This window comes from Aplidium turbinatum, chromosome 16 (genome assembly GCF_918807975.1).
Source record: "Aplidium turbinatum chromosome 16, kaAplTurb1.1, whole genome shotgun sequence".
In the NCBI taxonomy this organism is placed as follows: Eukaryota; Metazoa; Chordata; class Ascidiacea; order Aplousobranchia; family Polyclinidae; genus Aplidium; species Aplidium turbinatum.
In genome coordinates this window covers 19,282,059-19,309,765 of record NC_137487.1, presented here as the reverse complement: position 1 = coordinate 19,309,765, position 27,707 = coordinate 19,282,059, and the positions used below count along the sequence as shown (strand labels likewise).

Genomic DNA, 27,707 nt, shown 5'->3' with positions numbered 1-27,707 from the left:
CATTTGTAAACACAACGCTTAAATGCAAAAAGCATTCTCCAAAAACCAGCCAGTCATTGGTCTGGCGTCTTTTGCCAAAACTTATTGGCTGATTTCACAACTATCTCTAGCCAAGTCAAGTGGGTGTCATGGCTTCAAACTCATCAAGGAAACTCATTCATGATCACGGAAATGACCAAATGACACTCATGACAAAAAGTTCTGGGTGAAAAAAACAACAGAAATTCTAGTTTGAGTCCTGTGTGGGGAGAATTTTGTCCAAAACTGCTACATTTCGATGAGATATTTGCTTCTGGTTGATGTGGGGGGACAACTACTTTAACGCCACGTTAGAATCCTTCAGTACAGATGCGAGAGCCTTAAGCGTCAGTTACTAGCAAGCTTAATAATACGAATTCTGTAAAGCACTAACTCTTCAAGTTCACCGAGTAGCCTTTGAAGTACCACACACAATACAACCTTCACTCGTGACACTTTTTACTTTACATGTTGCATTTTAAACAAAGTTCTGACGTGTTGCAGACCATCACCTACCTTATAGGGATGAAACCAGAATCATTTGAATCAAAAGGTAAAGAATACGGATCGGTTGCCTTGTCTCCTATCTCGCACAAAGGAAAGCTTCCAGACCGAGGGCGTTCTGCAAAACACAAACAAACTAAATCACGCCTTGTCATGCGGCCTCGTAAGTTCAAACCATTATGAATAAAATGCCAAACAATGAAATTACGTGATGGGTTGTAAACTTACTGCTTGTTGAACCATCTGGATTCATCATAATAATAATCCTAATCATGTTATATTTTGGGCTCATCGCGACAACATACAGTATACTGCCAATCACAAATGCAAAGACAAGTGGAAGCAGCAAAAGACATATAGTCATCGAGTCAGATGTTCCCACTATTTTGCTATGCTCTTAAGTGTCTTTGCCGAAACACAGCCGCGTGCTCTGAAGCGGTATTGAACCGACGTCCATTGGAACGTCAAGCAGACGTTCTCACCACTCGGCCACGCAGTCATGTGTTCTCATGTGAAGATAAGTTTTATTTGTATCGAAAATTCATCGGTATGTTACAACCAGCTTCTGCCTTATAGCTGGCAAGGTTATCACCCACTTATTAGGGTGGCAACCCATCGATAAGACTCATCCCCAGCTTTGAGCGAAGAGTCAGGGTATATTATAGCTGGCAAGGTTATCACCCACTTATTAGGGTGGCAACCAATCGATAAAACTCACCCCCAGCCTTGAGCGTAGAGTCAGGGGGTACACTTTGAGAGCGGTCGCGATCAGCTGAAAGAAGGTCTTTTTGTGTGTCGTCAGGAAGAGAGTATGGATCTTCTTCGTCTTCAGTTGTAGATGGTTCTCCACCAGAGCTTTGCCCCGATGATGACGTTCGTTGTTTGTCTACCCTCGCATACAATGGACGCTTTCGGACTTTCGCATACAAGTCTCCCTTTAGACAATGTATCAGAAATAAACAAATCACAATTTATTTTTGATCCTTTGTGAAATCTCAAATTGTGGCTTGAACGTTCTAATCTAAAGTCATTCAAAAAAAATCATCTTTCAACAAAAGCAATCTTTTTGTAAAGCAAAGGATTGCTCATCGACTTTTCATGATAAGGCAGTTTTGATGACGCGCATAACGACAAACCGTAGTTGTATCGAATATAACAGCAGAAAAAATACGAAATAAACTAAATATTAATTTGTAGTGTTGTGGATTGGATTTCACTGCAAGTCTAAAATAACCAGCGATTTTTGTGACGGCAGTTTTCAGTTTGTATAATTTTGTCTATGAGGCCACAATCACGCTCTGACCACAATCTCCCGAGTTATCTTCACTGCTTTACGAAAGAACATAATCGATCACGTCTTTAAAGTTTATGGTGTGACCCTATGTGGAATTAAACCAGGTCTGCTAGATACAGAGGTCAGGCACTAACTACACGGCCACTGAGATGGTTATTATTTAAATTAAATAGATCTTTTAAAGCAATGCAACAAGTTGTTTCATAAACTAAACAAGATGCTCACGCAGCCAGAAAATCAATCCTTTTTACATTGAGTCAACATCTGCAGACGTTAAATCAGTGTGAAAAAGACTCACTGATTTGCTGGCTGAGCACGCAATGATCAACAAGGAAAGAAATACCGGTTATTTCATTCTAGCCTAGAAGACCAGTCATTTTATGTATTAGTTGAAAAACTAACTTTTGCTAGCTGGGAAGCAGCAAGGATGATGTGGCAATATATAACTTATGGATGATAATATGGTTGCAGGTATGGCTTTATAAGCGTACAACACACACGATGAATAACGTCATTGTAACTCAATATCAACACAAATGCTGAGAAGCCTGCACTGGTTTACCTCAGGAACGGGACTGGTCCGTCCTTCTGGAGTGTAGCGTTGTATACCTGTGACATCATAAAAAGACGATGAAGAGTGTTCCAAAGCTATGTGTAGGGGCAAAATCTAAGTTGGTTTGAATGATTGAAAGATAAATAAATTGAAATTAACAAAAGCATTTTTGCTTTTGGACGTGCATGGTAAACATTGTGCAAAAACGTCCTATGGATTCTACAATGATATTATATACAATTTGTAATGACGTAGTGTTGTTAGCTGAAGGCATTACAACCTTCCTCAGCTGCTTCACCCTTTTGGTACATAACTAAAACTTATCATGGTAAAATATTGTGCTTTTCCATGATTGTGGTACATTTTGGGCAAAGCCTACTTGCTACTTGATATGGAGCATTAGTTCTGCTGATCTATCCACATCAAAACTTGCTCCACAAGACACAAAATGATCTCTTCCTATGACCACAGCAAATAAATATCAAATTTAACAAAACGTCCCATCTTTTCATGACATAATATTTACACATTTTTATATGATAATTTCAACACAACGCCAACTTTCAACCATTTCAAGATGGCTTCATTCAAATGCACAGTACAACTTATGTAACGTGTTGACAATACTAAAAGTTGCTGCTTACGCGGGAGGGCCGATACTGGTCGTTCCGACCTACTGCGACGAACGTTGGCGGGTCTGGGTTCGACTCCCGGTGGAGCGTGTGATCCTGGTGGTCTTGACAATTGCTCACTGTTGCGTAGTCAATGAAAAATACATGATTTGCAATTAACAGTGGAAAAGACATCCTGTTCACTTTCACAAACTCCCCACAATTAAGACCATTTCGAGTTCAGGATACATCACCAGAACTATCTTCAATAAAAATAATATTAAACTTTATGTGATTCAATCTTTAGTATAAAAGTATTACTTTGCCCCTTACATTAACCAGTCATATTGTGTCATTACTGATTAATTTTTAGGGCAATTGGCTGACACAATGTCACAATGCATCCGTGGCGGTTGTTATCCCTTGAAGATCACATCTCAAACCACTATAGTTCAAGGCATTTTGATGCAACCGATTAAATAATAGTTGAATTTTGAGATTATTGCGCGTAATCAGTAATCACTCCAAGCAAGTGGCAAAGTGCATCTTGTTAATCCTGCTGGCTAGACACCGCATTCAAACTGATGCCCGATGGCAGAAGAATTAGATCATGTTGGCAATTCGTCAAAGAAGCATATTCTTCTGTCACCTTTAATCATTGTAAATCACTGCGACTATTGAGTTGCAATGGAAGTATGTGTTGAGCTACAGCAGATTAGGTTTTGAAGTGCAAGAGTTAGATAGCCGCTTTGACGTGACGTCATCCGTTGCATCAAATCTTAGTTTTATGAACTACGTTTAAATGTAAGCATATCAGTAATAGCTGTGAAATTTAAATACAAGGTTCTGCTTTATGAACGAAGTGGAAAACTTAGAGACATGTCTCAAACAATTACTTGCAGTGGGTTTATCTGATGTTAAAGCAGTTACATCGGTAGAAGGGTAAGTCGCTTTTATATTTGATTTACAAAAAATGGGTCTACTGAAAACATACACCAAGGTGTGAAGCGTGAATTAATATCTTTTCAACCACCTAAACTGATTGTTATATAGTGTTTACTGAGTTTGAAAGATACGTTTGATTCAAAAAGTTTATTTATTAGTTTACGTTTATCAGCTATAATCACTTGGGAAGATATTGCGATAAAAAAACGGCCAAGTAAACCACTAGTAAACGTAGTATTTTGTGCAAAAGTGGACGTGCTAGCAAACACTGCAAAATTTCATATGTGCAATTTCATGCACCCACTGTGTGTTTAAATTGGTATTGGAAACAGCTGAACCGTTTCGTAATAACTTGACAAGCAATAAGCAGTTCAGCGCAGAGGAACGAACCAAGGAAATACTCCCACGTTCACGTCAAAAAAAAGAGGATTTTTATGTGGTTCTAGCGTGTGCTAACGTTGAAACAATTGAAAATGGACCGCTTTTGTTGATGTCCACACAGAAACAACACAACATGCTTCATGATTGTGGAGGCTTGGAGATAGACCTTTTTGCACACAACAAAACAAACACCGATTTGCGTTGAAATAATGCGAAATAAAGGTAGTAAAACGGTCATTGCAACAATGCTAGTGAAAGTTAATGAAGAATTAACTTGATTTGATTTGTTACTGATTGCGTCACTACAGCACAAATGACTATATTGCAAGTCAGTGTAGTGTCAGAAGACAAAGACAGAACACAACGACAGAGCATACCAAAGATTTCATCCGTCGCATAACGAAGTGAAATCAGCTACAGTGCAAATGATTAAATTAGCTCACAATACTGATTTCCCAGCCAAGTCTCTGCAGCCAATAACCAGAGGAAGCCCACACGACAAAAATAAAAAATACTTCTTCAGCATTTCAACAATTATCAAATGTTTATGGTAAACATTGAAAAATATTATAAACAAGATTTTCGTTGATGTTGAAAACTGTTACGTAGAGCTGCACATTTTCACGTCCCGTTGAAGATCGTACAATGACTTTGAATTAGGCTGTTGGTCAGAAAGACCACTAGGATTGTATGAATGCTGATTATAACTCACCCGGCTTGCAAAAACGATCTGGATCTTGCAACACCCTTGTTGTTTGCAGGATCAGGTTTTGTACTTTGTTTGAAGTCGCTACACGAGGCGCTAACGTGCAAACCACCTCCGGATACCTCAACCCTTGATATCCTCTCCCGTATGCTGGGGTCTCGCAGATAGGATCTCGACTCGGCGTTAGATGCAGATCTCCGATGATTAGGGGATTGTGGGATAACTGGTAAGTTCCGCTTAGTTCGAGAACTACTAGATGGGGTGTTTAGTCGTGTTCGAGCTGATTGATCAGGCCTAGAAGGTTTATGAGTCCGGTTAAAATGGCCGCTCACTGGCTTGGATCTTGGCTGTCTGCTAATCCCAAGCGGCGGCCTTTCTACTAAGTAGCCAGACGTATCCAGTAGAACATTGTGATCATTCAAAACAATGCCAACATTTGACAAGTTACGAGGTTGACGACTTTTTGGACTGAGAGAGCGACGAAATTTCAACTTTTGGTGAGCATCCAAAAACAAGAATTGAGCACTGCATGATGTTAGTTGAAGAAGCATAACATAGAAGACAATTGCATGCGATGGTTCCACCCAAATGAAATTCCCATACCACCAACGAAGATAAGGCAAACATGTAAACAAAAAATATGTCAACAAAATCATATAAACAACAACATCTTTTATATGATTGACACCGTCTATCAATGCAAGCAAAACGTAGTGATACTGTAAATCAATGGCACACAAATTGCCTGTCACAAAGTATCATATACGGTACGGTACCTAAAATATAATACAAAAAAGTTGTATTATATGTGTATTTTGTGGATGGACGTCAGAAAACAAAGTAAAAACAAAAGGTTAAGGATAAAGTAGACAAAATTAGTCTGAAGGAGGGAGGTGCAATGAACAGAATGAAATGGAGAAAAGGGGTCAAGATAATTGATGCAAGAGAAACCCAGACATTCCTCAAGTGGATAACAAACTGAAAATTAACATAATGAAAAACAATTTTGTGTGCCGTATCTATAAAAGTTATTGCAACGGTATGTGAAAATTGCTTGATATCGTTTGATATATGTGAAGGTATTTCATGGCAGTATTTACCACAAACATTCTTGATGACAAAATAGCTCTATGAAGATGCACAGTGCACACTCAGAATGAATCCAACAAAATTTTCTGAAATCAAATCACCTCTACTAAAATCAACATCCCATTATAAAATTAGTGAGACTTGGTGAATGGTGATTTTAAATGAAAAAATCCTGCAAACGTATATCAAAAACATACAAAATATTTAACTGATAATTGACAATTGAAGTTTTAAACTGACAGTTTTTCAATGCAATTTTGTTTTTCCTTATTCAGGTTAATACTTTGTTAAAATTGTTACAACGCATGCATGACATCAAGACATCAACAAGCAAGTGCCAACACCACATGAAATATATATCTTTGATGAATGTGTAACATGCACAATAGCTTTGCAATGAATAAAGATGATGTAAGTATGACAGAATTTTAGTTAAATGAAGCTGGTAGAAAATACATATAATACTTGTTTTAATACTCTTAAAGCAATAGCAAATATATAAAAAAAATATTTGCAATAGTAAAGATGAAAGAGTAGTATGTGATGGAATGCACTTGGGATAAACATTAACAACTTTAATGTTAATGTTGCTAACTTCTCACTTGTGTGAGAGTAAAAAGCTGCTTCCAGCGATATGCATATTTCTTTAATCAAAAACCGCATTCACATTTCTTGGGTACTTGGGTAGGCTACTTTACTACTATAGTCATGGAAAAAGTTCATAACTTGATAGTACAAATCCATTGATAACTATTGCATTTGCATATGTACTTTAAGTGCTGTTGGACATTGGACAAGTGCATATCCGTAGTTAAAAGACAAAATAGCAACAAATGACAGTCAAATAGGAAAGTTCCAAGATTCTATTTCTGGTTGTGATCTAGAACAAGACACTTTATGTGACACCATGTCTATTTGGCACAACAGTTTTTAGTGGAGGTTGGTACAACACCTGAGGTTTATGTTTACATAAAAGCAACATTAAGTTACACGACTAAAAGTTGTCAAAGAAATGAGACAATCAACATACGCCTGAGCGTCTGTCGGAGAAGATTCTCTTCTTTGAATTGGAAAGTTAAAATCTTCAACAAATGATCGTCGATTTGAACTAATTCCACTTTCTAAACAAAAATATAACATCGTATTATCTGATTCTGATATATATATGAATGTATATTCTGCATATTTATATATTCTATATATTATGCAGCACAACCTGTGGTAAAGCATTTCAATCACTAAAACAGGTTGGCAAACTCACAGGTACAAATCAAACTAAGAAAGAATAAAACTGAGGTAACAATTATTCTAACAATCTTACAATTGTGAAATTGTGATAAGTTATTTTTAACTGATTGTTTTTATAGCCTACACAATATATATATGTATACGGTCAGAGGTGGGCAATAGCGCGCTACTTTTGTAGCGCCGCTACTTTTTTTGGTGAAAGTAGCGACAGCGGCGCTACTTTTTAGTTGGAGTAACGTCTGCAGTAGCGGAGCTACTTTTTTTCCAAAGTAGCGGTAGCGGGAGAGTCGCTACTTTTTGCCCACCTCTGATACCAGTACAGTGAATAGAATCACTATTATTAAAGCAACCTTTACAGCCTGTTTCTCCCTTTACGGCATCGTCAGATGGTGCTATTCAAACAGAATTATAGTGTAAAATTGAAAATATTGATTTTGTACATATATGAACTACATAAGCTAATCTTACATGATCTTCAAGAAGAGTTGTCACAGAGCTACAAAGTTTCACAGTTTGATTAGGACATATTGCAATTAAGTTCACAATGAATATCGCCATGGTATTCAGTATTGTTACAACACATTGCTTTCAAAATGCAGTTGTATATATAAGTTTTACCTCTTGTAGCAAACGGAGGATCAAGAGGCTCTTCCTCCAAATCAGGAGGCAATTTTTGGTCCAAAAGATTTTTAATCTTAACACGTTTGACACCTAAACAGAGAAACAAAATGGAAATTGATCATCATCATCAACCAACTTTGATTATACAGGCCATGAATTAATCCTCAAGGGTGTGGTCTGTCTGTTGAGAGCGAAGACTACCTCTCCACATCTTGAGATCTATTGGGTTAGCAGAGTGAAGAGTCCATGTTTAGGGCTACAATAAGGTCACGTTTAACAAGTTCTTCCGAAGAAAGTTTTGGTCTACCTTGACCCCGTTGTGCCACAACGTTGACGCATCTGACCTGAGAGATCCAGCTAGTGCTGCTCTCAACATGTCCAAGGCATCTCAGTCTGCCCAATTGGAATTATGAAATTAATAACTTGATGGCTTTATACTCCTCAGGTTACATAATGGCATAATATTTTTTTAAAGAAGTCAATTTATGCAATAAAAGTCATATCACCTGTGAAATGTCAACTTTTTTAAAAAGCAACATTTATATTGTTTTAAATATTGAACATACCTGGTTCAACTGCAGTATCCCTTCGAATTTCAGAAAACCATTGATACAATGAATCAACTGTTAACCAAATATGCTCTGCAACAAAGAATATTCATTGGTCTCTAATATTAATATAATGTTCTACTGTTGGAAATTTCATGAACAAAATATTGGTACTGCACTACAGTTTTTGGAATCTTGCAAGAATAACAACCTAATTCACAAACTAACAACATTCAACACTTAACTTCTTTTTCAAATAACAGCTATGGTACTATAGTTTATTCAATTTCCAAACACATTGACACCTTTTGCTTTGCAATATTCCTATAGCCTACCATAATAGCTACAGTACCATACTGCACTTACTGCTCTCTTAAAGGGAATAAGGGATCTTAAATGTTTCTAATGTAATCGAAATTTTCAAAACTAGGATCGGACTTGTTAACCTTGAATATGAGGGATAGCCATCATCATTATTGCTACTGCAATACTCATTTTGATTTTTTTGTTATTTTATTGCATCCATGCTTATTGCTAATACTGAATCATACACATAGTAATAATTTCACGACCTGACTGTCTTCATAGAATTATTATGTAGACTACCGTATTACACAATAAATGGCAGCCCATGCCAGGTCAGTTTTTATTTAAGTCAATGAGCTGGTGTGTACGTAGCTGGTATTGCTTTAGGGATTCACAGTCACTCGACTCGTTAGGAAATTATTTTAGCCCACCAGAAAAGCCACGTACGGTATTGTCCCAATACGTTTTCACCCACAGACAAAGTCCAAAAACTAATTAATAGGCAGGAGTGAGCACTGAGCAGTGAGCACCGTCGCGAAAGGTTTGTTCCATCTTTGTGCAGCAGACCATGACAACCGGTCAGATGTAAATATTAAACCAGATTAAAACAACGCTTGAGGAAAGTTGACCTTTTTAGGAAATATTTTTAAATATATTTTTTGGGGAGTATTATAATTAGGGACTCCGAGAGGGAAAGTCGGGAAACTTTCCGTCCTAGCGGAACATTGTAAAGAAAAAACGAGTAGTTTTTATTTTTCACTTTCAAGGGGTCTATTATTGCTACTAAGATAAAAGTGTCGCAACTTAAAAATGAACAAAACATTGACTGAAATGCATAGTTTCAAGTATTTTTTAGTCATTTTGTAAATGCTACTTCAAATTTTTCTCATCAAGCATCGACCAAAAAAAAGCAATTTTTTCAACACTAATTATCAATGGGTTTATTACATAAATAAAAAAAAAGTTTGAAGAGAAGTGCTGCGAATTACAATCACACACAAACTATCTCAACACAGGCTTATCGTCCCGTTAGCTCCGTGGTTACACGCCCGATTCAAGATCAAGTGGCGGTGGTTCGACCTTCGTGGTGTGCACTTGAGCAACACTTTTCAGGATTGCTCTCCATTCAGCGGCACTTAGTGCATGGAATAATTCCCCAGCAATAACACTCCAACAACTTTCGAAAACTCCACTTTGTCATTCTCGGTGATCAGTGGTTTAAAGCCTCCACAAGATGAGTAGGCTAACTGCCAGAATTAAGCTGTGTCCGACGTTAGTTTTTTTCTTTTCACAAACGTAAGGATTCGATTGACTGATTAAGCAGCGGTTAAAAAATATGTGGCATGAGTTAGTGGTGCGATACTGATAATAAGCCAAGCCTCATGGGCAAAACACGTGTCTATTGTATCGCTGCTACACTCCACTGCCGAGAAACATAAGGATCAAAAGAGGCAGCGTAAATAGCCTTCAAAGCAACAACTGCCAAGTGGAAACGTGCAACTTTTGTATGTCCAACTGCGGTAATAAACATCAAAGGTAGCCAAGGCTACCACAGAAAACAAACTTCAAAAAAGAAGCTTTGTAATGTTGGTTCAACGGCTACGGTTATTAGATCTTATGAATTTTTTTTTAAATAATGTAGGCCTAATAATTTTCTATTATTGGTATTAGCCTACATAACCTTGCCCCTGTCCCTTTCTCGTTGTAACCTACGTCATTTGAAGACAATTTTGTAGGCTACACTAGATTTTCTTGTCTTCAAAAGCGGAAACAACACAATTTGTGCAACGTTTTATGCTTTTGGTATCACACTTAATTAGTATAAAATTTGATAAATTTTGGCATAAAACAAACATCAGCCAAATTCTAATTATTCGTAACTGCCATCGTTGTGCCGTTGTAGCCTGGGCTGCGTTTAGTTTAGACTACAACCCACACCTGTTGATTGCTATTCATTCATTCATAGCTTTCATTTAAGTTATTTAAATGATTTAATGAACACTTGAACAGTAGGCTGAGACATTAAAAATTACACTTTTGATTTTTTAAAACATTCAAGATTAGTGGATCTGGAATAGGATCATCGGGTTATTTTTTCACCCACATTTCTAACTTACTAGTTTTGTTATCACTCACCTCCACTTTGGAAAACTTTTGTTGGAATCGGTGAACTGTTTTCCATCAGCATTGCACCGTTTGAATATCTTTGCATTGAAACCTTTTTAAGGTCAACTTTTGCAGATTTTCTTCTTTTTACTGTTCCACTGTCACTTACTCCACTATCTGATATGCTTCCATCATTTACGCTTGCAGTTATTGCTGAAATATGATACTTTTCAATGTCGGAAATAAAAACGTTCGAAAGTTAATTCATTTTCAAGGTTATGGCCTATGTGAAATGTGTTTTAAAATTCTTTTAACTAAACAACGATCAGGCAGCCCTGCGGAAGTTTTTCAAGCAGTCGATTACGTCATTTGCGATGACGTAATCACTTGCTGTGGTGTAAATTAACGTCAAACTAATGAACATTGAAGCCTTACTGAACCCGTCGCTTGTTCTAAAAATAGTTAAATTTAAAAACACTTTCCTCAACCAACAGGGAATTCACCTGGTTCACCGCCACTACTGGCAGAGGAAGATGAATCTTGGCTGGAGCTTTGGAATAATCTGCTTGATCTCTTTTCCTTCTTTTCCTTTCTTTTAGATTCACGAGATGCAGCAAACTTCAGCATTTCTGTTAATTGCTTTTCATCAGCACATAATTGCTTTGGAAAACAGAGATATTTCAATTTAGTTTTTATTTTGGCCAATTACTTTGCTTTGCCTACAATGTCCTCTGAAAGAAAATCAAACACTTGTTAGATATATCGTAAATAAATAAGAATGGGAGAAAATGACGTTTTGAAAAGAATTATTTTCTGTTTTCAATCGATTTTATTTTCCTGATCTAAAATCAGTTTCTTGATTTTTGAAAATCCTCTCCAGTTTCCGTACGATGGTCCTTTATGGTTTAGCATTAACGTGCTCTTGATGGTTTAATAATACATGGACAACAGCAGTATAGAGCAGCTAAGGGGGAGGTTGTACAATCCATTCTACCCCATTTGAGATTTGTGTTACGTTGGCATAAGTGGGTAAATATGAAGCATAGACGTAAACGCTATTGCAACCAAGCATAGTGTCTCACACTTGTTCGTTGATACCGGTACATGTTGTGTTTCCTTAGCGCAGGGATGTCCAAAGTCCGGCCTGAGGGCCAAATCCGGCCCACCATACGATTTTGTATGACCTGAGCCTGTTGTTGAACCATTATTTTTTCTGCCAGCAGACACACAGAAATCATACAAATTCAACTTACATTTTTTAATTGATGAAAACAGTATTTTCTCACAGAAAAATCCAGGCGAGAAAAGTTAAAATACTTGTTACGTCATTGCAAAATCAATTATTGTTGCCTGAAAGTGTTAGTCGACTGAGTTGATCCTCAACCTCAAGCATTCATTCATTTTCTTGCTAGCAAATTCAAGGACCGCGGCTAATTGAGTTTCTCTGCGAAACCGACAGCAACATCTTTCTCTCGTGTCTTTTTATCAGCAGCTGGATAAAAACAAATTTAAAAAAATGCAAAAAATTGCAAAAAAAGAAAACGTTTGTTTGGTTTAATACATTTGTGTGAGCAGACGTTCTCGATTATGAACTTGAACAAGAACCGCTTGAGATTAAAGCTAAGCGACTCCCATCTACAGGGTGACCCAAAAAGATGCGTAGCCTACCCATGTTTTATTCGATTTTTTCACATTTGGAACACATCTTGGGAAAGCCATAAATTGACTGAAAATTGACAGAAAAAGCTGAAACTCTGGTCAATGGTCTTCCATAAACTGAATAATGTGTGGTTGTAATTTGAAATAAATAGCTTTTCAATCAAAGTCACAATTGAAATTTTCATGGGTACGCATCTTTTTGGGTCACCCTTACTTCATATTTTACGTTTGTCAACCATTTACCTCGAGCCAGACTTGACCTGGGTATGGAAGTCAAGACCTCAGTTTCATCCTTGACACTAACATAGCTGTGTTTTACAAAGTTTTTAGATGTAATGATTTCTGATGGAAAAGCAGATAACTCATACAGCCTAATTTATGATATCCAGTGATATGTATACAATGAAATACTTAACCTACATATTGCTTTGTTGTATGAAAATGACATTAAATAATACAATATTGCCATACTGTATATGCATCTTTCTTTACGCAAAGCAATATTGTCGGAGACTGTTGGCCGCGGGCACTTGTGAATTATCAAATTTGGACACCCCTGCCGTAGTGTCTAGTCGCCTACAATTTCTGGTGTTGAAGCAGTACTATGTAGCCTACAATCTACTATATTATGAAGACAAGCTACTGAATGGATCACATTTGCATACAACATTTATTGACTATGCACGAAAGCAAAAGGTTAACTAAACTCTGGGAGTAAAGGAAATCTTCTGACAACAGCATACGCTTGGCTCAAAAATTGTTTTTCTTGCGTTGAATTAGTATTGTAGAAGTATTTGTGACAAAACCATTATTGCATCACAAAACATAGTGAGATGAAGTTACAAACAATTGAAATATGTTATGTGTTGATTCATAACCACTAAACACTCCGTACTCAGCTGACAAAATTGGTTCTTTTTACGTTGATGCAACGTTTATAAATGTCGTCTGGTTAAAGTCCTGTTTATGCTTCTTTGTTAATACTGAGACCAGTACCAGCACCTTTGTCCGCTGAAGATGACGATCATCTTTGCAATATTGCGTTTTGTGCAACTTATATGCAAATTATAGGCTACTTCGTTAATATTATTGTTGTTTAAACATTTTCGACTTAAAATTGAAGTGATTTTACTGCCTGAACTTTTGACCATTTAAAAACGGCGACACGACTAAAGGATTCAAAGAATGACGTATCATGGTGACATTTCGCGTAAGCTTCAGCTCTTAATTATGACAAAATGGGAACCATTCACAGCCTTTTATTTTCGTTTTGCATAACCAACAAGGTAACCAATTAGTGCCCAACTGCTTCCAAACTCTAATTGTTATGAATGTAAATCTGCATCAGGAAACTCTGCGTTTACTAACGAATGGAAAATGCGCTTTTGTAATGAAAACGCTGTCCATTTAGCGGCACCTAATGGACAGAATAGGATGCAGACCATTTAGTAGGTCAGCCTAGGTGACTTTGATCTGGTTTGCCTCAGCCCTCGGTAGTTCAGACCTTTAAACGTTTACAAGTAAGCTTTTAATACATTTATTAACGCTAATTTCTATTTTGTTGTTATTTATTATTCAGGTAAATTGGAAGAATAAAACTACTTAAAAACATAGCCTAACATACACAATCAAGCAGAACGCCAACGTAACTCAAAGCGGTCATCATCAAAAAATTCTAAACTTGACGGCAGAGTAAAACATTCTTATCAGCACATTTTTCTTACTCATACTCTGGTTCCAACATGGCTCAACTCAGAAATTCTAACTTATAGTTTAGTTTCCAGTGTAGACTTTTACAATGATCCTATATCAACTGCGCGCATATCTCTACTGCATCATACAAAGGCCACTACTGTTGCAATTTCAACTGTAGGCTAATCTGTCACTATCCGAAAGCTTAAAATTAAAATTAAAAAAATCAAATGGGATTTTGGAAACAGTAGCCTACGATAAGCATTAAAAAACTGAAGTATCAAATAGGCTAAACTCAATTGTCCCAATTACAAAACTGTCAAAAATGTCAAAATAAAATTGAACTGTCTGCTTGTAGTAAGATTTTAGTTTACTTAATGCAAGTCTATATCGAAGAGTAGATTACGATGTATTTTCTTTGCGCTACATCTGAAAAACTATATTATAGCACTGCTTGTTCGATTGTTCCTGTCTATGGGAAACTGCTGCTTGTTTTCTACATAAAGCTCAGGCTATAGATTCCAAGCCATATTTTGTCCAGCAATTCAAGCTATTTATGCAGTAACCTCGCTTAGACTGAAGTCTCTAGCCGCTTTCCTGGTAGCACGCTTAGTAACCACGTTCTAATGTCCATTTGCGACTGGTTTAGAGTTACGCATTGTTTCCTGAGTTTGTTCACGACAAAATCTGTCACTAACTCAAAACTCACTGCTGATAAATTATTCTTGATATATTTCTAACCATCATTTCAAAATTTAGTTATAGCGTTATAGCCTATGCTTTCATGAGATAAACATACATGCAAAAGATCACATAACAACTACAATTTAGATATGTTGATGACACAAGTAAATTTTTACGATTGCTTATAAATTATCATCATCTTACCAATAACCAATGAGAAAAATAAAACACAACATAATAGTGTGACTGATACAACACAAAGCATAGCAGCAAGACGTTCAAGAGTCCCTCACTCAGATAGGCTTCGTTAGCTCAGTTAGTTGTTCACCTAATCAAAAAAATCCCATGCAACAAATCATTGGTTAGAAACAAGCGAAAAGGTTAAAGTTATGGTGCAATATAAACGTTACGTTGAACACGAACTTGACATAAATTGAGTAGGAATGAATCAGTCTACCTATACACGCATTGGTGGAGATGACGTTTAAGAAGAACGTCCACTACTTATAGCAAGCACAATAAGCAAGTTATGCTCCGACTTTCACCCATTGTTAACATGCAACATTTCAATCAAAAAGATACAAGTATATTTCAGCTACGCTTTTCCACTCTACTACACTTCAAGATGTAGCCTAATAAATTGGGTTGGCGTAGTTGCTGAAGTAAAGGCGCCGGGAGAAAGGAACTGGCCACCTTACTCTCCTTAGTGCCGAAGGCTTAGTACAATGAGAACCTTATCTTCTCATACCCTACACTTGAATCAAGTATGAGACCACCTTTACCTTTTAGGCATACACTTAAGCCACAAAATTGAATACAAGGTGTTGGTTTGTCGACACACAAAATGATACTCTTACAAAAAACATCCGTATTATGAAAACTTTTTCTCAGGGTGGTAAGTGCGATAGAGGAGGAGGAAAGGGCCTTTTCGAAACGAGATGACTCGATACAGCGACAAACGACAGCAGGATGGGCATGGAAGAGCTGAAGGAAGTTGTGAGGAATCAAGAGTTGTTGAGAGAGATGATTTATAGAGTGGCTGAGAGTCGAAATCCACAACGGATGATGATGATGGAATGTGATGTTTTTATGGAAGTTCTGCGATTCGGGAAAGCTTTTCTTCAAACAGCAGCCGAATCAAATTGTCGGGGAAAAGAGTGTGAGTTATCATTGCGCTGGGTCTATAGTGACAATAACCACGTTTGTTTCCACTATTTATATATTCAACCCAACGTGGTACAATCTGACTAGATACAAACAGTGTTTTCGAAATCCAGCTTAGCCGGGTGTGAAACCAAGTTCCTTTGGTTGGCAATTAACGCCTTACTTCTTTGACCAACGTAGGCCCACAGCTAGTCAAAGGTTGAAAAAGTGCCAACCTTAGTTTTGCGAATATTGTAAACTAAATAAGGCGTGCTGATTTATAGCATACCAGCGTTTGAAAAGCGATGTTGTAGATCAAGGATATTCAACCGGGGTAGGTTAAGATTTATCAAGCATTTGGATTTAGAAAGAAAAAGAGAGAGCACTTATTAAATGAATATCGAACTCACTCTGGTGTGGAAAAAGCTGAGGATAAGTTTGCCTCAGACAGTCAGCAAAGAGTTAAATTGGAGTAAAAAGGGAGACCTTTCGTTGTAAATGATTAGAGGAATGATTTGTAACCTATGATGTGCAGTTGTGCAGTAGAACACATCTCTGGAACACATTCTAGAAATAAAAACTGTGTTTGTGTGTACACAACTATATTTGAATTTAGGCTACAGTTTAAATATAGCCTTCTGCAGTTTGCGTTTAAGCTTTTCGAAACTAATGCTAGCATTTTGCTCGACAAATTCTCTGAACTTTATTCGATTAGAATCGCTTTCGTTGTCATAAATATATTTTTAGCATATTCAAACAGAGTGCATTACTGTGCCATTCCTCTATTACTGTACAAGAGTAATAGTTTCATTAAACAAATTAAAAATGAATTTATTCTTCTGAAAACTTGTATTTCTCACTAAGGCAGTCTGCTGTGATGACTTCCAAAACTCACTTAAAGGAGCTGATTAAAATCGAACGACTTTACAGATTTCCTTACCACTTTCTGAGTTTGGAATTCCAGCAACTTTATAGCCTAACCTAGCCTAACAAGTCTTTGACTAATCGTTTTTTACCAATTAGCCTACTCTTTTATTGTCAAAAGCGTCTTTTGGTAAAAAAACAACTTATTTTTCACACTGAACTAGGCTCATACACACCTTCAATCTTATCAAAGCGTATAAACCTTGTTTTATTGTTATGTAACAGCTGCTAGTGTTTGGTGTTCTCTCACTGATCCTATGCAATATGTACAATGATAAAGTTTTTTTTTTTTTTGCAACGTGCTGGTCCATTATTAGAAACGTAATCTATAGGAACTAAGATAATTATAATTTTTGAATAACGCTATCTAAATTTGCCAGCGTTAGTAAGATACAAGAGGAGGTTTCAAAACAACTTGTTCAAATGTTGTTCTTTAAGTCACTACTTGTAACTTCGCGTCTAATTCATTTCCTGTGCTGAGCGAATGGCACATCTCACACAATGATCGTGTCAAAATCTAACACAAAGCAAATCGTCAGGCCAACAGACACCATGCTAAGCAAAAAGTGCTTAATGAACTTTATAATTAGCCCAACGCGAGCATGAATTGTGTTGTGAAAAAATATTGATAACCTTTTGAGAACGAGTAGGGTGATAGACATAAGACAACCTATCTTCATAAGTTTCACTCCTGGACGAAATATATATAATCAGATTCCTTGCTTTTTTGAATGCTGCATTCTTTTTACTTTACTTGTTTTTATTCATGATTTATTACTTTTAGTTTATTTTCCTTAAAGGTTTTCTTGCAAAACTTGCAGGTGTACTCACGTTGTTTGTAGTTTGCAATTCACAGGTCAGTGCAGAGCCAGGGCAGCTGAGAAGATAGTTGGGGCCCGGTACAAACGAAAAGTTCTGCCCCCAAACAAAAGGCTTTTAAACAAGCACCTACAGTGTACGCAGTGGTTTATTTGTTTTCAAGCCCCTAAAAAACATCTCGGTTTCGGTCCAATACTAGCCCAGACAACCACTTTATTTGATTCAGATCTTTGCTAGATCTGAACCAGATAACTGTCCGGGAGGCTACCCTCTGGACCCTCGTGTTAACGCTGCTGCGCAAAGCCTACCATTTATAGCAGCCTAAATTTAATTTAATTGAGCAAAGTTATCAACACGAGACCAGATAAAGCTTCTGTTTGTATCTGCCCAATTGTCCAACCAAGGGCGCCGGAAGCGGGGGGGCAGGGGGGCGGATGCCCCCCCTGGCCTCAAATTTTATGCAGGTGGAGGAGCAGGGGGGGCAATGGTGCCCTTTTACAGTCATGTAAGCTACTGCACATTTTGCAATATAACAATTTCTGCTATTCGCTTTTAGCCTAATTATAATCCTTCATTTTTGCCTCAAAATAATATTTACGGCACAAAATTTTGCAACTGCAACACAGTACAGGCCTTAAAACTCGTTTTCTTTCGGCAGCCATCGTGGGCCGTGGCCTACCGGGAGCTCCTTCTCGGCGGCCAAATCTGCGTGCTTGGAGGCCAAAATACAAAATAAAAATAACGATAGCACAAGCAAATAAAATTAAACTTGCAACAATGCTAAAATGATCACCTAGCGTTGTTAAAGTCTGGGCCTGGGCGACGTCCTACAATAGAATCGTTGCACCACGCAATATCTGCTTTATCGGGATTGTAATCCAGTACTGCGAGACCATCTAACGACACTCGCACGAGTGTCTCCAATGTGGCTGATTTTAAAGAAGTTTGCAACTCCCCTAGAATTTTTTTTAGCAACGAAAAACAAAGTTCGACATGTGTTGACGATGACGGCAAGGTAATAAAATAAGTATTTCAATGATGTGAAGGACATTACTAAAAGAAGCATAATTTTTGCAAAATAACTTATGAACAAAAAATTTTTCCCCTCGGATGTCAACTAACCTAGTTCTCCTTTTTAACAACGATTCAATGTCCGGCAACATCAAATCGACATAAAAACGACAATATTACCAGCCGATGTAAATTAGCACTTCGGATTAAGACTTTGTTAAAATAAACGTCGGAAATTACAAACAAGACTTACAGCGCTGGTGATCGCAGATGGATATATTCTATCAATAACAAATATTCCCGCACAATGCAACAGTGGCGATTATGACGCGCTGACCTAATTTTGCGTCACTTTTTGATACTACATATTTTCGACAGTTAATCCACGATCATTCTATTGCGAAATTAAATAATTGGCTAGAAGAGACCGGCCACCAAACTTGGCCAATTGAGGAGGTAGCACCGGCGGTCATTCAAGCACTACTTAGCGGCCATGGCCGCAGGCTGCTTTAAGGCTTAACAGTAGGTTACATCATTATAACATAGCATGATGCCCTTCTTTGTATACCGGACACTTGTAGGTTATCATTACTCAATACATAGTGAGCTGATAGATTAGTATTATTGCTATATCTTATCTTAAAACTTGAAAAAAAATTGGCTCTTTAGTAAACAAAAGTGCCTTTTTTTTGTAATCTTGCCCCCCCCCCCCAGTCAAAAATTGTTCCGGCGCCCCTGTGTCCAACAATGGTGTACATAGGTAACTGTTCGTAATTACAAAATTGCTTTTCCGAAGTAACAACTGATGGCGCACAATTTTACAATCCAAACTAGTTTTGCAACACTTAGCCCCTTCATGACTTCATAAAAATAGAAAGGCAACTGATTATGTTAGCTCCCGTCACAATGAGATGTCTGTGATTGTCTATTAGTTTTGTTGAGTCGGCATTTTCACACAAACCAGCAAACAGCGACATTTTGCGATGGTCGATGCAACCTCGTTTCATCTTCCACGTCACTGAGGGTTGAACCATTGTCACTTGTTTTTTCCATTTATCCGTTTACAAAGCCGAGTATTTGTCAATTGGATTGTTTGGTCAAATAAACCAGTGACATCACTATAGAAATCATTTCGTTTTCGTCATCGAAAACTCTCAAAATGTGTCATTCGACACGTTTTCTGATGTGTCATCGATAATAGACCAATGAGCCAATTAGAAGTCAATAAACATGACTACGGTAACCTAGAAAACCATAAAAAGTCAACGATTTCCCTTCGAATATAAGTTGGTATGGCTGCAAAAAGCAAAATAATGATGATGATAATGGTTAGCTGTCATGATAATGATTCGCCTGATCTGATAGGCTGCAGACCTTAGTATTTTACAAACTTCTCTGTCACTTGACATGCATGAAAAATCATTGATTTTGACTGCCGTGTTTGAAGCTCATTTATTAACCCTGTTTGAATTTGTCGATCTTTTTCGACCCCGCTTTGTTTTTCTGGCGCCATTCCTAATAGTTTTATACTTTCTCTAAAGGACTGACTGCACTTTAAAATGACTTTCTATTTAGCGCCATCTAGTGGAAAAATTGATTAGTGGCAACTTTGTTTTATCAAAATCAGTTTCTAATAATTGTGAACATTGACGCTCAAGTTTATACGTCGTGCATATCTATCGAAATGCTCTAGAAACGAACGAATAGCCAGACTAACATCTGTTTAGTTTGCAAAAAACGTTTTATTTTGGAGAAATGTATTCATCATACAAAGATTCAAATATAAAACTGTTTGAATAAGGACCTTCTGATGATCCCCTTTTAGGGTGAAACAGGCCGTAGAGGTTTTAGAAAGTAACAAATTTTCTCTGCTTGGCTTTGATCACTTTTTTAGTACTATTAGTATTGTTTATAGAGCTGTGAACGTTCATTGGCATGAGCTTATATAGCACATCTTTTCAGCTGTAAGACACTTAACAAAGTCCGTGCCGAAACTTAGCTAAACTTTGTGCTAATTCATAAAGCTGAATTATAACAAAAGCAGAAACCAAGCAGTAGCTATAAGAGTCAGTCAATGCTGCTCTTACGCGATCCTTTGCTTAGACATGCACAAACGGAAGTTACTTGACAAAGATTGATGATCAAATTACACGACATTAACTAATGTGCTCATTGCTTGAATTACACTGCAAGTGGTTAAAAGGTAAAAATTATACAACATTGCAAACTGAACTGACATATCCTACATTACCAGCTAGCAAAATGTTGGCCTGAACCACGGAAAATCGTAATTGGTTAGGTTTGGTTTTCACTTTTTATCCTCGAACTGACAAAACCTTTAGTAGTAATGGTTAAGACTTAAGTCACAGTTAACAAAATATTTCTTTTTATAACCAGATCACCAATCTTTAATCTTAACAAGTAAGTCGATGTATGAAGTAGATAAGTATATTTACTAGTTTGTACGTACGGTTACCAATATATCAGTGTACGTAGCCTACTGGTCTATCTATCTGAAAAGAGTAGGTTGGTCCTACATGCGGTATGCATTGGTATCTAAATATGGCAAGTATTATCCAGTTAATCAGCCTGTTTATGGCAATTGTGCGTGTAGCCGATTCATTGATGACGAGTGCCCTTAAAATAGTCATCGTATTCTTTGTATTATTTGCTGACTTGCTCTCAATAACGTTGACAGGGAGGTCCAAGATGTACTTTTGGACCAGAACTCGGGATTATTTTAGGGGCCAGGGAGGATTTTAGGGGCCAGGGAGGATTTTGGGGGCCAGGGAGGATTTTGGGGGCCCATAAATACAAATAACATACAAATGTATGTTATTTGCTCTGAGGATGCGCATTGTCATGGCGCGCGAAACGTCAGTGAAGCAATAAATCAACCTGTTTATTGTTGCTTTTACTTTCACTTTCATCAGATAAACGTTGTAACTAGTGCTAAAGACGGTAACTACGTTTTGTAAGCTAGTCTCAAAATTTAATAACTTAGAAACACTTATTTTTTTTTAACACATTAACAGATTTGCTTTAACAGTAGTTGCTTGTGAAGACTTTGAAAATTCAATTTGAATAAGAAATAGGGGATGCTTATAAATAAACCCCAAAACATCTAAACAAGTGATGACACTGCAATGGCTTTCCGGAGAGCAAAATCCGTCATTTTTACATTGGGGCCACGTCTGCAGACGTTGAATCAATGTAAAAATGACGGGTTTTGTTGTCTGAGGAACGTCGTATGGAAGCTATATAGTAGAAAATAAAATATTTACATTTTTACAGAAACACGTTGTCTACACACTCTAGCACCAGAACACATAAATACTTGTCTGGTTTATCAACAAATATCATTCCTACATCTTGAATAAATAATATTCTATTTGAATAAGTGTTGCGCTTGATGATTGCACCTAGCATGGAACTTTAGGTAGCGCACGACTCGGCCAGTTTAGTTTTGTTGCAATCATTTCTACATTACGTAGCCTGTAGGCTAAGTAGGCGAGGTGTGGATAGGTTTATGCAAAGTCAGACTATGAGAAATTTGTTTTGACAAAAATTGTACCGTGTATTGACATTTTAAACTATTCATTGCATGTTAAATTATTTAAAAGATATATATGATAGTTTTATGGAATATATGTTTTAATTGAATTAGAGTGTGGAAACTCTGTGAAGCATAAGTCAGTAACAGATAGTCCGGTGACAGTCGTGGCGGAAATTGCATGAACTGACTTCCTGGGATGTGCGTGGTCGTGCGTTGGACGCATGTGCGCATGAATGTGCATGCGTGGACAACAATCAGACGTTCCTAAATTTCGGTCAACTACAGTAAAAATTACAATTTCAAACCAGCTGGTAAATGATGCAAAAATACCAAAACCCTTTGGCATAAAATTGCTCCTTTTATAGTATCACGTTGTGTTACCTAATCAAACGTAAAAGCGCCTGGTTGGTTCATCTGAACTGCAAAGGAAGATACCGGTTTTACTGAGAACTGACAAGCCACTGCAACTATGAATACAGTCCTTGCTTGAATCCTGCATTACACATTTCTTGACATCACACCGAAAGACAGTTCAACGGGCGAAAAAGTAGCAACAAAAGCAACTGAATTGAGAACTGTCAAATTTATCAATCACACAATGGAAGATTGGATAAAAAAACGATTTTCTAGAAACAAATTCAACATTACGTCTTATAAGTTGCGCGGTTAAGCCTACCTTGCTCACAAACATATTTATTTGAAGGCAAAGCAAATGCAAGCACCTTATCGTCACTAACATTTCCCTGTCTTCAAAACTGATCTATGAGTAACTTGTAGTCTCCTAGGCCTTTCCTATGCATACCGTAGCCTACGTCATTTTAATATAGTGGCGAACAACTTACTAACTAGTTATCAATCTGCAATCTGCATGTCCAACAGTCACATCACGTTTTTCTGACATCTGGCGGTCAAGCATATTCTTAGAAATAATCTGCTCGTGAGCACCACTGGTGCCCGGATGTCATTAAATCACAGGAGTGCCGCATAAATTCTGGAAAGTTTTGCAAACACTGCAGGCGTTTTGCATGAAATAACTTCCACGCATCCAAAATGGCATACTTCGATAAAGATTTTTTAGTTTTTTCTGTGGTGGATTGGTTCAAGCCTACAGTGGCGTAGCCTATCGGTAGCTAGGCCGCGCAACAAACTAAACTTGCCTTCTAAACTTACAATAACATCAAACATAAGCTAGGCCTACAAGGTATGAAGAAATTTTAAAATTTGTAGTCTGCAAATTCGTTACAAAATTTTTGAAGCTAATGAAATCGTCTTTTCCACATATACGCTTAAGCTAGGGCCTACAACAAAGAAATTTACAAAAAAATTAATGCTTTTCAACTCTGGTGCTAAAAAAGAATAATAAAATTGTCATATAAAAAATACATGACAAACAAAGCGAATAGAAAAAAATTGGAGTAGCCTACAAGATAGTTGGGCAAACAATTTAGCAAAATAAAAGATGAAATTTGGATGACATATTTAGAGAGGATCGGCTAAACTAAACAGCTACATCAATTGGTTATCGAAGGTATGGTAGAAGGAAAGAGGTAGAAGAGAAAAAGGAGACGAACATGGGGAGATGATGTAAAACAGTGGGCTGACCTGTCTAGCATCAGAGAAGCAAAAAGAGTAGCGGAAGAACGTGACGTGTGGAAGCAATTGACAGCCAACTTTCGGCTCGGAACCGGCACATGATGATGATGATGAACCTTAAGTTAGCCTATATCAGGGGTTTCCAACCGGGGGTACTCGTACCTGTTGGGGGTACGAGATTAAACATCAAGGGGTACGAAGATCCCTGGGCCACAGAGCAGTTTTTCAAACATAGTTCACAGTAGCCTACCGTTTTATTGTGGAATTGTAAATGATTATACCAATAGGGTTTTTGCTTTGAAAAAAACAATTATTTACAAATAATTGTTGTTATTTAGTAGGCTAAGAAGCCTCATTGTCTCATAGCAATGTGTTTTTTTACTTGCTGCTGCTGAAAATGAAAATGGAAACCTAGCTAATTTTCCTTGTCTTGATCAAATTGCAAATAACTCTTTGCTGCAAAATGTCAAAAATGAAATTATTTCCAATTTGAAGATGTTCGTTGATTCTTTCGATGGTTCCTTTTTGCTGGTGAATCGAATTATTTTCAGCATTAGATTATAAATCCATTTCTTTTTGATTTAACAAAAATGTCGGATGAGGATAATTTGAAGGAGAGCATCATCGAAATGAAAAGCTGCCAAAAATTGAAACTGCTATTTGACATATCAAAGTTAGAAGATTTTTGGTGTGTTGCTATGAAGCACTTCCCAAGTCTTGCTATGGAAGCCATGGCAGTGTTAATTCTCTTAACAACTGATTACTGTGAAAGTGGCTTTTCGACCATGATGTATATCAAGAATAAGTACAGAAATCGTCTGCAACTGGAAGATGATTTACGTGTTGTCTTGAGTAAAATCGAACCATCGTTTGAGCGAATTTTATCAATGAAGCAGCAACAAATATCTCACTGAGAAGTGACAAACAAAATAACTGACATTTAATTTATTTTGGTAATATTTGCATTTTTATGTGAAATATCGGTTTAACGTTTAATTGAACTATGAAAGCAATTTAATTTAGCAATATATAGCCTACCTGAAAATTTAATTAGAATTTTTTGGGGGTACGAAAAATGCTCTGACATGACAAAGGGGAACGAACACCAAAAATGGTTGGGAACCCCTGAGTTATATTGTTGGGATACCTGCATTTTTGCCCATTTTTTTCTTCAGGTTTTATGGTGATTTCTTTGGTTTGGTTTTGAATTTTTATCCTCTGACTGACAAAGCCTTGATAGGTCCTAGTAGTTTCGCATACTTGTAGCCTGGAGGCTTTTGACGCAGGGCCGGTTACCGAGATTGACAGAGTGAAATTTCAGATTGTTGAAGTCTTGTTGCCGGGGAATTATTTCATCCATCAGGTGCCACTGAATGGAGAGCTCTTTGTGATGAGTTGCTCAAGCGCACACCCCGAGAGTCGAACCAGCGCCGCTTGATCTTGAAGCTTTTTCGTTCACTAGACACGCGCTAACTGAGCTATCGGGCGGACATGAATATACATATATTCCACTCTTTGCCTTTCTTTTTCACATTGTTAGGTACCGTAGCTTTAACCTTCCAACTATACAAAAATGCTTAGTATTATAGACAAATAAAAAATAGATTTTAACCAAAAAATAAATAGTGGAGCTGAATTTTTCATGAGAAAGTCAAATAAGGGAACGTTCAAATATTACGTAACGCTTTTTTTCCGAATTTTTGACCCCCCCCTCCCCCATGTAACGCCAACGTAACGCTTTTTTCAATCCCCCCTCCCCCATGTAACGTTTTTTCACTACGAATTCAGCACTAAAAACTACCATTCCGTACTCGAAAGCGTTACGTAACGTTTTGCTTAAACCCCCTCCCCCCCGATGTGACGCTAACGTAACGCTTTGCATAAACCCCCCCCTCCCCCTCGAAGGCGTTACGTAATATTTGAACGTTCCCTAAAAGCTAAACTGAAACAGTAGGCTATTGAGATCTAGTTACTTTTTGGAAACTCACTTTTGCATACGACCATCTTTAGAATGTTTAGCATTTCATCAATTTAATGTTCGACTTTGTTGCTCTGGCAAAAAAAGAAGATCATCAGAGCTTAAAAAAAACGATCTGCAACCTAATCTACAAAGTGAATGTCAATTAAATATCATTCTTGTTTTCCGAAAAAATTACTTTGCCGAGAGCGGCTTCATAAGTTATTTTTCTCAGTTTCATTTACAATCCAAGATAGTCCTTTGGCCGGTCCGCAATAATCAAGAGTGTGGTGTTTACTACACAGACAAGATGCTGATTATCTTCCTTTGTTGTATTTAGGAGAGGTCTTTTATTTTACTACTCCAAACTACGGGCTTTTACTTAGACTACCTCTTTTTTGTCATATAGACGTCGCCTAGTGGTTGAAGATTTAGGTTAAGCGGACGGGAAGAAGCTAATCTTTAGATTGGTTTTAGTGTCGCGCTGAAAGACAGCCGCATGTTCTTGAGTGGTGTCGAATCGGTTTGGTTTTGAATCTTACTCGGACTGTCAAAGCCTTGACAGGTTATTTCTGGTGGTTTCGCATACTTGTAGAGGCTCTTGACGCAGAGCCGCTCACCGAAATTGACAGAGGGAAGTTTTTTCGATTGTTGGCAGGGAATTATTCCACCATTAGGTGCCACTAAATAGAGAGCAGTCCTTAGAGTGCGTTCCTCAAGCGCACATCCCTAAAGTCGAACCAGCGCCGCTTGATCTTGAAGCTTCTTTGTTCACGAAATCACGTGCTAACCAGCGCCTTTCTGAGAACCGTCAAAAATCGTCACTTTTTCTAGTCCCTTTGGGGTGACGAATTAAGCAAATTCTACTGTATCAGTAGCGCTGACTGTTTTTAGACCCGAGATGCTTTTTGAGATCTGTGAAGTTTTCAAGATTATAGGAGCACGAAAACTTAAAAAATACCGAGTGTTCTAAGGATATGGTACATTTCTTAGAAGCGTCTTGATCAGAGGGCCGAGGATCTCCTAGGTACTAGACCAAATTTATTCTCTCAACGGCCCGGGCAATCTTTGGTGACTGATGGCTGTGGCAGTCATACAACAAGAAACACGAAAGCGATGAAATAGTTTTTATTCCTAAGGATGAATAACCGCCAATAATGTAAATACAACGTCATTTCTACGTTATCTCGACGCGGTATACGTTTGAGAAAAATTTCTGATACAGGCTGAAAAAAGTTGCATGATATCAGTGCACTCACAAAACGTCACAAGGGAGCTATTGATGAGCATGGCAACAACTTTGTGATCTCATCCCTGGATTGATGCCGTTGACCAAAGCAAACGGCTAGCCCAGCTTTTGTATGCTGGTTGCTTTGGTAGCCTACACTGATGCCTACAGATTGACAGAATATGACGTAAAGAGTTAAAAGAAGGAATTGGGGCCAAGTTACATCCGATACAGTAGGTACGAAATTGCAAAGATAAATAAAATATTTATAATACATACTACTAGCTTATAGCCTACACAACAGGCTAACGACTTGCTATTGAAGGACTACCATTTCCTCGTTGAGAAACATATTCCAAAGGTAAAAGTCTCAAACTACAGTATTTCAGAAAATTACAAGTTGACAAAAATAACCGACAAGGATTAAAAATTTACTTTGCTAACTGCCAATAAATTATTAGGTTGGAACCGAATAGAAATGTTGCGAGCACACAAGATGCGTTAGTGGTGG

The 27,707-nt window shown here is 37.5% G+C and overlaps 1 protein-coding gene across 1 annotated transcript in view; it reads right to left on the bottom strand.

The window, feature by feature from the left end:
- The window catches only part of LOC145785093 (focal adhesion kinase 1-like), a 94,000-nt gene extending 82,450 nt beyond the window's left edge, over positions 1-11,550 (bottom strand). The window contains exons 1-9 of the mRNA XM_082596791.1: positions 11,434-11,550; positions 10,961-11,143; positions 8,537-8,611; positions 7,968-8,060; positions 7,132-7,222; positions 3,014-3,120; positions 2,379-2,425; positions 1,241-1,457; positions 535-640 (exon numbers count right to left, since the gene is read on the bottom strand). Of these exons, the coding sequence (XP_082452917.1) occupies positions 535-640; positions 1,241-1,457; positions 2,379-2,425; positions 3,014-3,120; positions 7,132-7,222; positions 7,968-8,060; positions 8,537-8,611; positions 10,961-11,036 (812 nt within the window). The 5' untranslated portion in view covers positions 11,037-11,143; positions 11,434-11,550. The remainder of the gene's footprint in view (positions 1-534; positions 641-1,240; positions 1,458-2,378; positions 2,426-3,013; positions 3,121-7,131; positions 7,223-7,967; positions 8,061-8,536; positions 8,612-10,960; positions 11,144-11,433) is intronic.
- Positions 11,551-27,707: the final 16,157 nt, after the last annotated feature.